The 18,471-nt window shown below is 31.6% G+C and overlaps 1 protein-coding gene across 1 annotated transcript; it reads left to right on the top strand.

Annotated features, from left to right (window-relative positions):
• Positions 1–582: 582 nt before the first annotated feature.
• Positions 583–11,417, top strand: LOC134684584 (uncharacterized). The gene is made up of 5 exons (XM_063543880.1): positions 583–769; positions 3,679–3,721; positions 7,471–7,634; positions 10,729–10,890; positions 11,143–11,417. The coding sequence occupies exons 1-5, from the start codon at positions 637–639 to the stop codon at positions 11,415–11,417; spliced, it is 777 nt and encodes a 258-aa protein (XP_063399950.1). The 5' UTR covers positions 583–636.
• The last annotated feature ends 7,054 nt before the right edge of the window (positions 11,418–18,471 follow it).

Genomic DNA, 18,471 nt, shown 5'->3' with positions numbered 1-18,471 from the left:
AAAGCAAGATAAAATTGTTACACCGTGTGAAATGGTTCTTATATAGAATTAATTGGTTCAATAAATTTATGTAATAAACAATTGTACTGTGTATCTGATAGTATGACAACCTATTGACTGTCTACGTAGTAATAACCCTAATTCTTTAATTATAAATCAATTAATTTTCGACCTGAAAATTTATGTCTCTTATATGTAGTTATAAAATCAAATGTATGCCGTAAAGGCCGTACGGTGACCTATAATTGTTAATGATTTGTGTCATTTTGGTCTTTTGTGGATATTTGTCTCATTGGCAATCATACCACATCTTCTTTTTTATATGTATAGATACTAGATATCTGTATATGTTTGTTTAATTACTTAGTTATACATACCAAACCATGAACAGAATTTTTATTTTAACATTTTGAGGAATGACTAGGAAATACATGTTTCTGGTGCATTTTAAATCATTTGACAAGATAATACTTCCGTTTTCAGCATAAAGACAGTAATACTTAAGTATAGAAATTCATGATGATTAATAAATAATATACTGGTTCTATCTTTTAAGACTGTTTATCAGGTGTAGTCCTTCCTGATCTATCACGATATCCGATAAGTTGTCAGCTATTGAACAACTGTACAGCTGTGATGTGTTGCATAGATGTACCATTCATCAATAGAACTTTTCAAGTTACATTTGGAGTTCACCAGGATGATCAGCTGTATTATATTGGTATTGAAAAATTGAATTTCCGAATACCGTTCCAACATTTTACATTTGGTAAGTACGTAAAGCAATTTCTAAAGATTACATTGAGTAAATAATGCCAATCAAATTTAAAGTCGGTCTTCAGATTTCTTCGTGTAAAAAATGAAACAAACATGTATCTCTTCCATCACAAGAATCCGATGTTGGATACATATTTACCTTTTTTAGAATCTGAAAGTTATTCAAAGTTTACATGCTTAGTGTTTATTTCGTCCGTGGTTCGGGATATTTACGAATTGTATGTACTTGTGCTGTTACAGGACTTGCCTCCAATATTTTCCCCCAAGAATCTCAATGACAATTTTGATGTTTAGTAAACTTTTATATTTTGTATACCCAAATATAGACGTTTTGGCCATTGCTTAGGGCTTCGTATCGTAAAAACTTAGTGGCGAAGCAAGGACTATAGTGTGCTTTTTAGTGCGGTGTGAGTTTGTTAAACGTTAAGTTGAAGGGAACTTCTAGTGGTAACTTAGTGCTTTGGATGCGCATGTATTAGAATCTAGATATTTTATTTCCATGGAAATTACCCTGCCTTGTCCCGTAAATCCTGAGCATAGAAATCTGTAATATGCATTATGTATATGCAGAAAATTGTGGATGATAATTTCAGTTGAATATGAACTACTTACGATAAGTCAGTAATATAAAGAGTGTAGTTTCGTCAGCATATATAAGTCTATTTTCTTTTGAGATTAAAGTCCCTGCACCCTAGTTTATGGTTATTTTTTTTCTAAAAACGGTTGCATAGTTTACCTGTTTTGTCTATTTCATGTGAGTTTGAAACACTTTTTTGAAAGGTACCTGTACGGATTACAAAAACAAAAGCCATATGAGGTTTGCAATCCAACTGTTTTCATGCCCCATTTATGGACATTATGGTTTCTGGTCTGTGCGTCCTTCCGTCCGTTCTTATATCAGTTCGTCCTACTTTAGGTAAAAGTTTTTGGTCGATGTAGTTTTTGATGAAATTGAAGTCCAATCAATTGAAACTTAGTAAACATGTTCCCTATGATATGATCTTTCTAATTGTAATGCCAAATTAGAGATTTTATCCCATTTTCATGGTCCATTCAACATAGAAAATGATAGTTCAGATGGGTCATCCGTGTACTTGGGACACATTCTTATTTCTTTTTATATATGGACATTTTACACACTAGAAGACTTGACATGAAAGAAAAAAAAACGAAATTGCGTCTATGAACAGGACTTGATTTTGATCATTTCTGGTTGGTTGAAGACGATTTGTATGTAGTTGCTTAAAACTCTTCACCCAGCTGAACTGACATTGACAAATATGTGTTTGTAAAGGTTGCAATTGAAAGATCAAAGTTAACATTACAACCCGATAGGAAACTGCGTTTACCTTTAAGATTTCTTCTGTATAATACAGGGTGGAGCTAAATAGAAACAAACTATTTCCTATCATTAATTATCCATTTTTAATTGGTGACGTTCCCTTGTCACCATCTTACGGTGTTTATATATCTCAACTTGTACGATTCGCTCGTGTTTGTAACAATGTTTTAGATTTTAACGAGAGAAATTTATGTATTGCTGATAAATTATTACACCAGGGTTTTCGATATCACAATCTAGTCAAAACATTTACTAAATTTTATCACCGGTATAAGGACATCATTGGTAAATATAGGTCATCATGCAGACTTCTTATACGTTCAGGTATTTTACGTCCATTTTTTTATGGAAATATTCTTTATAAAGCTCAAAGGTGTCAGTATTCACCTCAGAAAATAACAAAACTTTTGAATAGACTTGTTAAGAAAGGATATAGTTACGATACTGGTGTCAGGTCATTAAAGATTTTTATTTTGGTGTTAAAATTGATTCACTTATAGGGTTTTTGCATCGGAACACATTTATTCTAATAAAACAGTTGTTGGCATGACACGAGTTATGTTCTTCTCATATATGTTATGATGGTATGATACTAAACCCCTAACGGGAAGGATTGTGCCTGATGTTCATCTGATGAAACCATATTCTTTCAGTCAGTTTTATTGAAGTCTCGAGCTGGCATGTCAGTTAACTGCTAGTAGTCTGTTGTTATTTATGTATTAGTGTCATTTTGTTTATTTTCTTTGGTTACATCGTCTAAAATCAGACTCAGACTTCTCTTAAACTGAATTTTAATGTGCGTATTGTTATGCGTTTACTTTTCTACATTGGCAAGAGGTATAGGGGGAGGGTTGAGATCTCACAAACATGTTTAACCCCGCCGCATTTTTGGGCCTGTCCCAAGTCAAGAGCCTCTTGCATTTGATAGTCTTGTATTAATTTAATTTTGGTTTCTTGTGTACAATTTGGAAATTAGTATGGGGTTCATTATCCTGAACTAGTATATATTTGTTTAGGGACCAGCTGAAGGACGCCTCCGGGTGTGGGAATATCTCGCTACATTTAAGACCTGTTGGTGACCTTCTGCTGGGGTTTTTTTCTTTGGTCGGGTTGTTGTCTCTTTGACACATTCCCCATTTCCATTCTCATTTTTAGGTATGAAAATATTTCTTCAAAAATGTATTACGAAATGTAACGTAATTTCTTTTAGCCTTATAAAAATATGGTTTCATGATTAGCAAAGAGTCTAAGTGATCCAATTTTAAAGATCATCGAGAACCGCTCATCGAATGTTATGAAATTGTTCGCCCAGAAAAAAAGACAGAGCAAGTGATAAAACTACTGTTTCTTGTTAAAAGTCAATAAATTACGAACCGTCTGTGTAGACGTACGATTTAATCAACATGTTACTTATTAAAACAAAGAGGCAAGTTTTAAAATACAACTTAAAGTTATCATTTCAGTCAATGTCAGTTTTTGATATACCAATATATGTTGCACCAAGCAGTGGAAATAAGACGAAGAAACTCAACCGGTTTCATTTTTGTTTTTCATTACAGGTGATGATCATGAGTTTTTATTATACGGTATCCTTAGATTAAGGTAATATCAAATTAATAATTTTATTATGTGTATTTTTTAATATCCTGCAACTAAATTTACCGCTACAAAATTGCACAAAAGTGTTGAAAGTGGTGTTAAGGGATTACGATACAGTAGCAGGGGCAGATTATAACGTTTTCAAAACTTTTCGTGTTGTTTTCGCGACGTTATTAACCAAAACGTTGTAATTTCGCTATGTTTCTAATAAGAACGTTAACATTTCGCGACGTCGCTTTAAAAGAAGTCATATTTCTCGGAATATTCACTGACGTCATAAATTCGGTTGCGTTAATTTTTAAAAAAGTACCTGCTAAAAAAATGTCCATGCCGTTTCTTAAAAACGGGAAATCCGCAGAAGAGCAGGGAGATCAAAGGAAATACTAATTAAGATGAACACATATAAATCAAATACAACTTTGCTGGACGAAATTGACGAAATTGTAATAGACACAGAAGAGAGTACTGACAGTATAACATGGAAAGACGGAAGAAGAAGTGAGAAGCTTTTTAGTCTGGTACTGAATAACTGCCAAACTGCACAGCCCAGCGGAATCTGCTCAACATAGAGAAACAAAAATTGCAAGGATGTGGGGCCTATCTTAATATTCGTTGCTTAAACTGTAACATGCTGAATAACATTTTAAAACACAATTCGGAACAAAAGAACCTGCAATAGCTAACTATAAGTATTGGAAGCTGCTGAACGTCCAGCGGCAAATATTCAATTGCACATTTATGACATCCAAATGGTATTTTAATGAAACTTAAACTTATGTCGGACGTATAAACCCGTGGTTAATGAGAAAAGATTTAAAAAATCTTTGGGGTGTATGGTGGCCTATTGGGTCTGGTGTTGGAAGATTTGAAATCCATGCACAAAAGTCATTACTGCGGCGTGTTGTATAGCTGTACAATATTTTTCATAACGAGACCAGTTATTTTCTTTATTGATAATGAATTCGAAGTCAATAATAATATTTTGAATTGAAAAAAAATCAGAATCAAAATAGTTTAGTTTGTCTTTATTTTCTTTGCCTTTAATAGCATTTGCCAGAATGCAAATTTTCCGGCAAATTGTCATTGTACGGCCAAATTTAACAGATTATCAACAAAATAACAAAACTGACTGCATGCGCGAGATCCACATAGGTAAACAAGGTCGCATAACACCCCTATTCGTAAATAAAATAATAAATAATGAGTTTAATTGATTTTTTAAAGATATATAATGTTGTATGTGTATTAGAAAAACAGTCAATGGAAGTGTGTGATAAAGATTTCAAAAGATATACTGGTGTCGTTTTTGGTTTGAATTGAAGCAAAGTATAACCAATAGATGCAGAATTATGTTTTTTTTTTTGGTAGTGTATTTGTTTTGTTTATATCAAACTGGATGTAATAGATCAAAACAATAAAACGCTCGTTTACATGCTTGTAAAAGGGCTTGTAATTAAATGGTGTCGTTTGGTATTGTACATCATATTTGGATTTTATTCATTGTTTATACTTTAATTAGGCCGTAAGTTTTCCGTTTGAGATGTTTTGCATTTGTCATGTAGGGGCCTGTCATAGCTGACTATGCAGTATGGGTTTTAATCATTGTTGAAGGCCGTCCGATGTTCTATAGTCGTATACTTCTATGTCATTTGGTCTCTGGTTTTGCCCCATTGGTAATCACACCTCGTCTTATTTGTATAAGCATATCCCTATTGTACTTTAATGCATTGAAAGATAAAAATTGAAGTATAAGCAAATGTACACTAGTTACAGACAGACAGATAAACAAGTGTACACATGTTAAAACTCGTCGCTGTCAGCTGTTGAGCAAATATGAAGTCATGCAGTAGGGTTGTTTCTGAGAAAAGTAACAAACGTATAGTTTGACGATCGGATAGAAGAACAAAGTGTTTTCAATTTAGCTCTACTTCTAGACAAACAAGTACGCCAATATTCATACATATACGCCATATAAAAGGTAATGTAACTTATCTATTGACAGAGATATCATTCAAAACTATTCTCTAATACCGGCTACTGTACTTCCTATGAACTGTAAATTACAACTTCATCTTCGGTCGATTGAGGCAATAATGACATGCATTTAATTGCACGAGACAGCTCTTATTATAAAACAAGAAGAACTCCTTATAATTTAAACTTGAAAGATGATTATCTTTTGAATGTAAAAAGAAAAAAAAATCAAAGTACGTCGGAGCCTTTTAAAGTTGACGATACGGTTTCGTTTTTGTCATTGTTGCAGGTTAAACTGTTGTCAATTTATGGTATCACCTCAGTTAATTTATAGTTGGTTCACATTTGTATATCATATTACAGTAAATACAGCAATTTAAAACTAATGTCGGACGGAGATGCACCTTAATTTATACTTTATCATTTTTTTCATTTTTGCCGTACATCTGACAAAGTAATCTGCTATATACTTTTTTTATTATGAAAATGTTCCTGTCCATATTTCGATTCGTAAATGTTGAGAACAAATGGTTTGCCATTTAATGACTATTAAACAATATTATAAATGTTTATGATAAGTATCAACGCTTTAAAAAATAAACACACCTGCATATACTTGACAGGAAATGCGGCAATAATCACACGACGTTGTTGTGATTAAAACGTTATGTAACGTAATTTAGCGCCGTGTTGACAGACGTCGTAAAAAAATTAAGGTATATGGCTTTTATTGAAAAAACAAGCACATATACCCCATTTTGTTTTTCTTTTGCAATCAATCAAGTTCTGTTTCAAGAACAATTCGCCAAAAAAAATGAAAAAAAGGATAAAATCAACGATCAAATTTTTATCTGCACTTCCGAAAAGACGCAAAAATATGGTCAATTTCTTTATTTCGGATATAGCAATCTTAATCCGGAAAATGATGATTTAATTTAACCTTGAACTTGTTTCAGCATGTTGATGCCGTGGACCAAGGGAACATTTTACAAAAAAAAAACGGTTAAGTTATGACTTTTCGTTTTTAAGAATTTTTAGGGATTTTCTGTCAAATATGCAAATTTCAAACCAAATTATCTCAAAAAGTAAGTCGTGAAGGTACTTTTATCTTTGCTTATTTGGAAAGAACACATTGAAATTGACCTTCCATCAAAATTTTAAGAAAAAATCAACGAGGGATCTCTTCTGTATCGTATGCCTTTAAAAGCCAATAAATCAATCTATTTACCAGCAAAACAGGTATCTTTCAGAAAAACAAGTACTTTTCTCCTGTTTTCATTGTATTAAACAACAACATTATTCAGACCTACTGTGGTAACTAGCTGGAATAAGTCCAGAACTATTATGAAACCAATAGTTGAACATTTGAGAAATTTAATGATTAGACTGTCGTTTATTGATACAGAAAGTAACTTATTTTCGCATAATATTGTAAATGATGATTGACAGACAAAAGTTGTTATTAATTGTTAATAGTCACCACGCAATAACTCGCATAATAAATGTTCAAACCATCTTTTTTTTGTACATGTTGTTACAATTGATTGCAAAATGAAAACTGTCGAATATTTATGATTTGATTTCAACAACTCAAAAATAATTGTCCTAGATAAATTTGAAAAAAAAAGTTAGAAATAAACATTGAGAAAGATTAAATCTTTGACTTTATAAATTTCGATATGTTGTTTCTCATTACAAAAATGAGGTTCAGTTAGCTTCTACAGCTTTTTACTGAACTAATACTTCAACTATCAAATTCTGATTTGTTTTTCTCTTAGGTATAATATTGTAGACTTGGCGAGTTTAAACCAGTTCCTTGTCTCGTTTGAAGTATCAATGTGCTGGGAAAGTTACAAAAACTGTGATTGGCAGGTGATGATACTGGACAATGCAGTATTACCAAAAGGGAAGCAAAACACGCATATCGGTTATGCCCTAAAAGGTATGCTTATCAATTTCAGAAAAAATGTATAAAGGAAAGATCAGTGTTGCTGTCAATGTTATTTTAAAAACAAGTATAGGATTATGAGTTTTTACATATGGTTTGAATTTTCTTGTTTCTCATTGGTGTATCTGATCCCCCGTTTTTCAAAAATATCTTTTAAAATTTATTTTACGATTTCGAAATAAAGACTCAATTTTACTATATTTAGACATGCTATTGACGTCATATTACTAAAAATAGTAACATATCGTCAATATCATTTAAAAAAATAGTAAAATATTTTCAATATCATTTCCAAAAATTGTAAAATCGTGTCAATATCGTTTTCAAACCTCCGCTATTATCGACATGTGTAATATATAAATTAAAGACTTTCACACAGTCAAAACGTTATATATGGTATATAACAATTGCTTACAGAGGTTACTTATAAAAAAAATGTAGGTGTCCATTTGTACACGTTTTACAGGCTTTAAAACAAAAGGACAGACATTGGCTAGTTTCCCAATGAAAAATATCAAAACTAATCCTCCTGAATCCCTAATTGCTTTTCAATACTTCTTGATCAACGATTGATCTATTAAGGTGATTAAAAATATCGTTTTCATATTTTGAGGTAGAAAGATATAAATAGACAGAAACGTGAATAAAGACTTAAAAGAGGGACTAAAGATACCAGAGGGACCGTCAATCTCATAAATCGACAATAAACTGACAACGCGATGGCTAAAAATGAAAAGGACAGACAGACAAACAAAAGTACACATAACACGACATATAAAACTAAATAATAAAAACACGAATCTCACCAAAAACAACGGTTGATAGCAGGTGCTCCGGAAGGGTTAGCAGATCCTGCTCCGAATATGGCACCCGTCGTGTTGCCTATGATATAACAAATGCGGTAAATAGTCTAATTCGTAAGGTCAAATTTATAAAAGGGAAGAGAACTGTAGTTAAGACGTAAGGAAGTTTGTGAAACGGTTATTCCATAACGGTCAACCAACTCGTGATGGCGTCCATAAAATTTACGAAGGGATGATTTCATCTTCACCATTTGGAACTCTTGACTTAAAGCTTCCTTGTGAGCATCAACCTTCTATCAAGAAAATTATGATAGGAAATGCAAGCACTGGAATATCGTATCAATTGGAAGATAAATTCACTGTATCCAGGTGCTGTTGGAATGTTGCTACTTAGAAATGGAAAGTTCACAATTGAAATGCTGAAATCATTTCTTTTGTCGTAAAGTTTATTTTTTAATCGACTCTCATTGTCAATTTCTAGATGTAAGTCAAGATATGAGGCCGACTTAACTGTATCTGTTGAATCCTTTATCTCTAATTTAATGGGATAGATGCATTCGACATAGTCACCGAATTTTGAATGATTAAGTGAAAGAACATCATCTATATAGCGGAACGTAGAGTTAACGAATATTGCTTACTTCTTATCTTTCTTCCTAAGAAATTCATGTACGAAGTAAGCCTCATAATAATAAATATGTTTGAATCAGAGTGATCCTTTACAAAGTAGGATTTGTCTCTTCCTAAGACAAGATACTTGTATCTTCGTTGGCAATTCTTTTTTATGAAACAAAGCAATTACAACTCTTTCAATTTGTCTTTTAGTTTGGAAACTGGTATACTTGTATAAAGTGTAGAAAGGTCAAATGTTTCAATACTATTACAAGATGAAAGAGAGTTAGATTGTATGTTCTATTAAAGATCTTTATAATTTTTAAGTACCCACATATCGAAGTTATTCATAATGTGTAAACCAATACAGTTTTGTTTGTAAAATCTGCAAATACGAATTCTTTCAAAAATGTATGAAATAATTTAAACCAGTAACATTTTTTTTAATTGTTTTTAGAGTATTTCAATAAATCTTTCAAATTAATGTGATAAAATGATGTACGATTGCACATAAAATACATAATTTCTTTGCAGCTAAGGTAATTTAAATAACTCTACTGCAGATTGTTACCGTAAGAATTCAATAATTTGTTAATTTTTTTAAAGTGACCAAACTATGACGTCATTTTCATAACAACAATTTTGAAAGAAACAAAATGTATGTGCTTTTTCTATACAGTTACTGTTTTAAAAAGTTTTTATGTCAAAACGTTAAAATGAAACAAGTTTTCGCAATTATTGATGTTAATTCACTCAACTATTCTTTAAATTATCGAGTTTTGATTGGTCTGCACAAGACATTTAAAAAATTGTATTCCGCTTAGGCATGGGATTGAGTGAATTAACTCCGTCGTATTAGCGTATTAAAATGCGTAAATATCCTCTGCAAATATAACTATATTTATAAATACCTATTTTTATACCCCCGCTTTAAAAAAGGAGGGTATACTGTTTTACCTCTGTCTGTCCGTCAGTCCGTCCGTCCGTCAGTCCGTCCGTTCGTCAGTCCTTCCGTCACTCAGTTCGTCCCATGAAACTTTCGTCACATTTTTCTCAGGAACTACAATACAAGGATTTCTGAAATTTGGTTTCAGGGTTTATCTAAGTCAGCTATACCGTGTGATGCGTTTTCATATTGATCACTTGACAACTTTGTGTTTACCGAACACTTGTATGATTTTACATATGATAGCCAAGTTGAAAATTCTCGTCACATTTTTCTTAGGAACTACAATACAAGGATTTCTGAAATTTGGTTTCAGGATTTATATAAGTTAGCTATACCATGTGATGCGTTTTCAGATTCATCACTCGACAACTTCCTGTTTACCGAACACTTGCATATTTTTACACTATTAATATTATCCACTTGCGGCGGGGGTATCATCAGTGAGCAGTAGCTCACAGTTTCACTTATTCTTATTTTGTCATGCTTTTTTTCGGTGTATAACTTAGAAATAAAGGCAACAGTAGTATACCGCTATTCGAAATTCATAAATCGATAGAGAAAAAACACACCCGAGTAACAAACTTAAACTTAGGCAAACGCATCAAATATAAAACAACTACAACACCACAGAAACACAACATTAACATATAACACACACAGAGACAAACTATAATATAACAATGAAAATAAAAAAAATCTATCTTATTTCTTATCTTTATTCTAGATTATTCATTATCATCGTGGGGCCTCAACAATAGTGTTGATACACAAAATCTAAATAACTTTAAAAAGTCACTCTTGTACAATGACCTAGATATTGGTTGGTATCTATCTTTAAGATGCAAAGGAGGAGAAAAAATGTTGTCTGCTGAGACCAATGGCTCAGGTGAGTGTAATTTTACTTGTTTACAATTTCCATTGTTTAGAAATGTTTGTTCAATTAAGTTGAATAACTGCTATTAGTAGCACCTTTGTTGGATAAAATACTAATATATAACTGAAACAAAAATTTCTACATACATATTTGTGTTTATCCAATGCATACAAATTTCTTACAAATCCAAAATACCAAATTATCATGTATGCTTTGTCGTAAAATGATTGTTTAAGATTGATAGTTATATTTTTTCATTTTCAGTTTGTAGCGACAATGTATTAGCTGAACATATTCATTGTCAGTTTATAAATACATGTACGGAGATTCAGTGCTGTATACCAGTACCAATCCTACAAAGATCGTTCTATTTTAGTCTAAATCTGGACGTTTGTAACTATAACTTAACAGTCTACATAGAAAATTTTGTGTACCATAAGATGTTATATGAATATAACTGGGGTACAGAAGACAGTTTCTGGATAAAAGGTGTATTCAGAATAAGGTACCACACATTTGCTAGTTTTCAAATGAATTAGAAGTTTATTAGTGTAATCACAACTCAATAAACGTGTCTATTGTTTTATGGGTATATGATAAAAAACTTTTATTTGGCTGATGCAAATTTTAAAACATGCATAATTCTTTGATCCTTTCAAAATTACGTTAACCAGTCTGGGACATTACTTAAACACTTTATACATCTATTTATACCAATTAAACGCAAATGTGTATATAAGAAATATGAGAAATATTATTATACCCCCGCTTTAAAAAAGGGGGGTATACTGTTTTACCTCTGTATGTCCGTCCTTCCGTCAGTCAGTCCGTCCCATGAAACTTTCGTCACATTTTTCTCAGGAACTACACATCCACCCTTTCTGTAATTTGGTATCAACATTTATATATGTCAGCCATACCGTGTGATGCGTTTCAAGATTCATCACTTGACAAATTCCTGTTTTCCGAACACTTGTATGATTTTACACATGATAGCCAAGTTGAAAATTTTCGTCACATTTTTCTCAGGAACTACAATACAAGGATTTCTGAAATTTGGTTTCAGGATTTATATAAGTCAGCTATACCGTGTGATGCGTTTTCAGATTCATCACTTGACAACTTCCTGTTTACCGAACACTTGTATGATTTTACACATGATAGCCAAGTTGAAAATTTTCGTCACATTTTTATCAGGAACTACAATACAAGGATTTCTGAAATTTGGTTTCAGGATTTATATAATATATAAGTCAGATATACCGTGTGATGCGTTTTCAGATCTATCACTCGACAACTTCCTGTTTACCGAACACTTGTATGATTTTACACATGATAGCCAAGTTGAAAATTTTCGTCACATTTTTCTCAGGAACTACAATACAAGGATTTCTGAAATTTGGTTTCAGGATTTATATAAGTCAGCTGTACCGTGTGATGCGTTTTCAGATTCATCACTCGACAACTTCATCAGTGAGCAGTAGCTCGCAGTTTCACTTGTTTTTAAGGAATAAAATGCATTTTTGCCACTGTTTACAAATGTTACACCTTTATTGAATTATCAACATCCGGAACTGAAATTTCTAAATACAAATTTTTGTTTTGTTTTTTCATAAACAATTTCATACAAATTCAAAATACCACCTTATCATGCATACTTTGTCTGAGAATGAATGTGATTAAAATTATAGTATTCAATTGAATATGAACGGAATTATATATGCAGTAAAAACTGTTCATCAATATATTTTTTTAAAAGGTGAAACTAAAAATAAATTTGATAGAAAAATAAGCAAACCTTTGAAACTAGAGATTAATTGATTTATTTTTTGGCGGATTTTAAAGTTTTGCTTCATTCATATCTTGTTTTTTTTCCTTTTTCATCTTTGAGGTTGATTTTGGAAATTTCAAATCAGTTTCAAAGTCTTTTTTTATTATGTGTTTTATCAGGAACATCTCTCTTAAGATGTAAACAAAACATGGAAAACTACCCTCAATAAAGCAATATAGTTATCAAAGTTACCAGGATTATATTATACAACATTTTAAAGAAATACCTAAAAACGCACAACTATTGTCAGAGCGAACTGATTAAAATGATCAAGTATTAGTTCCAACTTCTACCAATAATCACTCTTCCTGCACAACCAATGCTTAATTAAGGGTTTGAAATTCAGTTGTGTATAAGATATTCATTTTTTCAGGTTCAATATATATAACCTCAGGCAAGCAAATAAAGTTAGAATGACTTTATATATAGACATTTGTTTGGAGGGAACCCCGAAGTGTGCAATATCACATTTGATATTGAATCATACTGATCTTCCTAAAGCTGTTTGTAATTGGAAGCAATCATACTTGATGTCTGGTAAGTCTAAACTTATATAGCCATATCACAAATGTTCAATGTCAATTTCAAAAGTATCCGATTATGAAAATAATGACCATGCATGGCAGAAAAAAACGTTACTGTCTTTAAAGGTTTATCTATTTTTTTATGATGGATTTGTTGAAATGGCAACTATTGCTTTCTGCGCATTAAGCTAAATTTGATTAGATTTAATAAATTGCTTTAATATTTCGCAGACATGCACTTAGTTAAATATTTTTCATTGGACTGAACATGTTACTTCAATGCAGAGCTGTTGTATATCACAGTTTAATTCTAGCAGTGAAGATATTAGCACTCACCTTGGCAGTACAGTGTTGTTAGATATAAGTGATTTTGATATCTGTCTAAAACGGATTTCCTGATTTCAAATACACTGGATTATTAGTCAGTGTATTCTAATCACAATAACGTGAACATTCTTGTTTTAAAATTATTTTTATTCTTAATCTTGCTCTTGTTATCTTTCTACAGAAAGCAGAACTCAAGATTTTAAACAAATGTTAGTCATGACAAAAGATGGATCTCTGGCTGATTACCAGGTTTATAAGTTACTGGAGGAAAGTAACATTGGATACCATCTAAGCAAAGATGAATGTAAAATACCGCAAACTATGTACAAATGGAAAAATGGTACATATGAATATTATCACTTGTCATAATATTTGTATGCCCCACCTACGATAGTAGAGGGGCATTATGTTTTCTGGTCTGTGCCTCTTTTCGTTCGTTCGTCCGTCCGTCTGTGCGTCCGTTCGTCCCGCTTCAGGTTAAAGTTTTTGGTAAAGGTAGTTTTTGATGAAGTTGAAGTCCAATCAATCTGAAACTTAGTACACATGTTCCCCATGATATGATATTTCTAATTTTAATGCCAAATTATAGTTTTGACCCCAATTACATGGTCCACTGAACATAGAAAATGATAGTGAGAAGTTCAGGTTAAAGTTTTTGGTCAAGGTAGTTTTTGATGAAGTTAAAGTAACATCAACTTGAAACTTAGTACACATGTTCCCTATGACATGATTTTTCAAATTAAAGTTCTGACCCCAATTTTCACGGTCCACTGAACACAGAAAATGATAGTGCGAGTCGGGCATCCGTGTACTATGGACACATTCTTGTTCAGAATGTTAACATTATAAAAGCCTTGGTCTGTTGTCTGATGTTGATATTCCTATTGCCAACAAAAATCTCCTTTAAAATAGCAGGATGATTCTCATGCCAAACTCAGTTCAGACGCTTCTTTTTTGCATTTAATGATAAATTTAACAACAACGGAAAGTCTACTTGGTGATATTTTTCGTTAAATAATCACGAATCTTCTAAACATTTTTCAGAAATTTACACAAAGGATTTTTTCAATAAATCTATTAATTATAAACGGTAATATATGTCCTTTTCTATATTTAGATATTTCATTTTAACATGGAAACTTTACACTACCATTTTCATCATTTCCTTTTTGTATGGAGATGTACCTTTTGCACTAGCATACGGTGTTTAAATATCTAAACTTTTTTTCTTTACCCGTGTCTCTTTCACTGTTTTGAATTTCAATAAACGTATTCTATTTAGTACTGGTGAATACTGGTAAACAAGTAATAATTAAGTCAGGGATTTCTTTACCATAAAGTCGTTTAAACCTTTACTAAATTCTTTTATATGAATAAAGTTGTGGTTGAACAGTTTGGTTTTACCTGTAAAAAAAATTATTTGAAACGGGAAAGCCCATCCTTATTTTACCGAGAGTTTGTATACCGAGTTTGGTAGTTACGATACAATCCGAATATACTTATCGATTCTGGAAATAGACTTTTTATTGAATACCAAATTTACTTATTTCTAATGTATATTTTTCCTTCTGATTTTGTTACAAAATAAAAGATTTGGTAGGATTGCCATTAAGAAAACTTACTTAACACAAAATCACATATATGTTAGCTATTTGCTACAAAAGATTTCATATGAATTCAAAAACTTCAGGGTTATTTTGTTCATGTTCAGGCTTTACCTGACCTTAAAGATAAGAAAACTCAATTTGCATTGGTGTTCTTCTAAGCTTCAAAACTTTGACATCTAATTTTTGCTTTCATGACATTAGTGTCAATTTAACAAAACTGTTAATACTTTTGTCATTTTGCAATAAGTGGTCATAATGACGCCGAATTGAGAATAAGAATACAATTATTCACTGTATATGTCAAAAACGTGTTGGTTCTAGGGATGAGGATTGAACTCTAATCATATTATTTATTTTCTCTATTAGGTTATTCTGTCTTAACTGCTAACTCGTTTTGAAAATTACGAATCCAGGGCAAACCTATATCTTTTAAAAACTATTTGTTTTACTATTAAAGTAATGACTTGTTCTTTGCTTTTAATTATTGTTTTTAATTTCATTACAGCTTGTCCACATTTCCTTCAATTAGGTGTTCTGGATGGTCCAATATTTTGTTGGATCAGCACAGGTTGTACTTCAATAATATGTTGTGTCAATGACGATGTTACACAACGGAATTATCAGATGAATTTACATATCAGCCCATGTGATAGAAATCTAGAACTTAAAATAGAACAGTACGGATTTAACCAATCACTTCTAGATTTCAAATATGGTAAGACTTATCACTGTAAAAACCGATTCGACACAGGTTGTACTTCAATAATATGTTGTGTCAATGACTATGTTACACAACGGAATTATCAGATGAATTTACATATCAGCCCATGTGATAGAAATCTAGAACTTAAAATAGAACAGTACGGATTTAACCAATCACTTCTAGATTTCAAATATGGTAAGACTTATCACTGTAAAAACCGATTCGATGGTATTGTTGTAGAGTTTTTACCTCAAGTACGGGAGGTCGAAGATACAAAATCCTGCCGGGTCTAAACCCAAAGACTTGAAAATCGTCATAGTTGTTTCACAGAAAAGAGCGTGGCATTTAGGAGAAGAAACAAGTATTGCACAGCTCAATGTCAGAATTATGTGTCGGGGTAGGTTGACATTTTTCCTGCAAACTATTATCTTGAAAGCTAGAACGTTCCAACTTTAACACTGCCAGTTCAGTGTGTCGGTTAAGTACAAAGCAGCATCGATATCCATAACACATAAACTTGTTCTCGCAATGAATATACAGTTAATAAGGCACTGAAAGTCTGGCATCATAATCATCATTCGGTAAAGGTAAATTTGACACAAGTTTTAGCTTTCTAAAGAGCTATGGACTGCCTCGCTCTACACTAATTTAAGGTTATATTTGTGCATGTGGTTGTTAAATTAGTATTGACAATGTGGTATTTTTAGATATTGATTGATATAAAATGGATGTACTACAAGAGTGTGCGTTATACACTCATGCTTTTGAAAATAAATAAACTTCTTGTTGAAAATCAAATCCATTATAAATGTAGACATGACTCTTGAGGTGTGCCTTACTGTAATGTGCCTATATTGTCAGAAGTTATACAACATTTTAAACATTGTAGAGGGATATTGTTTAGCAAAGCAAATCGTGCAAATTGCAGAGTAACAAATCAATTAAACGCGTTTTAATAATAGATATTTCAATATTGAATTTATCTGTGAGATGTATGCATTATAAAACGAACATGAATTAATGACAGTTTTTTCAAGATGGCGTGTATTTCGACTGAAACTAATAGCTCCGCACCGTAATGCGAAGCATTTATCCTAAAATTGTGATAACTTAAAACATAATTTGTTGTGATTGGTTTGTGCTGTCAGCTTTAAGCAACAAATTGTACTATGTAAAGTAATTTTTAGCAACAACAAAGAACCAGAAGGTTTACACTTATTGAATATGTTTTTAGAAGTTCTATATTATTGTGATCTTTCGCCTATTCATACCATATATTTAAGTCTAGTCTATCAGCAGTAAATCTCAAAATGCATTGTCGCTTGGATCACAATTTTTCTATTAAACATACAACATCTTCTAAATTCACTAAATAATTGTATTTCTAGCAAAATTATTTCTTTTTATACCAAATATTCATTTTACAAAACAGAGAGCTAGAAACTTAGATGATAATTGATGAACGAAAAATTGATAATCCTTAGCCTTAAGAACTACTATATTTTGTTATTTTAGAATTTAAAATGATAATCGTATATCAGTCCTGTTGCATAAATTGCAAGTCTTGGTAAACATATAGGTGAAATTGTAAAGCAAGTATCGTACATTTGCATTTGTCTGTTTATAAACATAGTTACTAAAGTCATTTGCTATACTGTTGAAAAATTTCAATTTTTCATGTGAGTCATATTCATGATATGTATGTCTATGTTTTTGTAACCAAAGTTAATGAAATTATTTGTCATACTTTTAAGCATTTCTATTGCCACATTTGAACTTTGTGCATTCCTTACAAAAAATTGAAATTATGTGTTACAGGTGATGTATATGCTGTTCATTTGGGAGGAATTTTCAGAATTAGGTAATAAAACAATTTATCAGCTTTACTAAAATATGAAACACTATTAGTTGCAATGAAATACCGTGATTTCACAGTGATACAATAACCAAGCATATCACTTGTCTGGCGTCATACAACTATTAATATTGTTTAAGCAATTGTCGATAATGTATTCACACCAATTGTAAATACGCAGTAAAGACGTAGTTATTTGTATTTATCCTTTTTTTCACATAAAATCCCATTACCAATATAAACATAATGGCTCAACAAAGAAGTTAATTATCAAAACGTCTGACTGAAAATAAGGATATGCGTTCATGAATAAATATGTTATTGAGTCGCTTGTTAGATATTTTTTTCATATTCGAATTCTTGTATGAGTTATTCTATAAATAAAAGAACGAAACATATGTTTTTCCCAACTACAAAAGCAGCTTTTTGAAAATATTTATTTTCATATATTATCTAATATAAGTGATTTCATTAATATTAGGATGTATGCAATAGCAGATGTAGTTGTGTTACTAGATAACAATATTGGTTACAACTTTGAGCAAACAAATATATTGTTGACATGAAAAACTGAACACCAAAACGCATTGACTCCTTATTTGTTGTTTTAAATTATCAAAATTTGATAACGAACTTTACAAAGCAATACATATAACATGGCAACCTTTTGATTATTTACAGTGTGGTTATAGAAGACTTGGTTAAAACAGGAAGCTTTATAGTGAACATGAACATAAGTATTTGTT

The sequence above is a fragment of the Mytilus trossulus genome, chromosome 9 (assembly GCF_036588685.1).
Source record: "Mytilus trossulus isolate FHL-02 chromosome 9, PNRI_Mtr1.1.1.hap1, whole genome shotgun sequence".
In the NCBI taxonomy this organism is placed as follows: domain Eukaryota; kingdom Metazoa; phylum Mollusca; class Bivalvia; order Mytilida; family Mytilidae; genus Mytilus; species Mytilus trossulus.
Note: the sequence above shows the minus strand (reverse complement) of the source record. Positions and strands in the feature narration are given on the sequence as shown.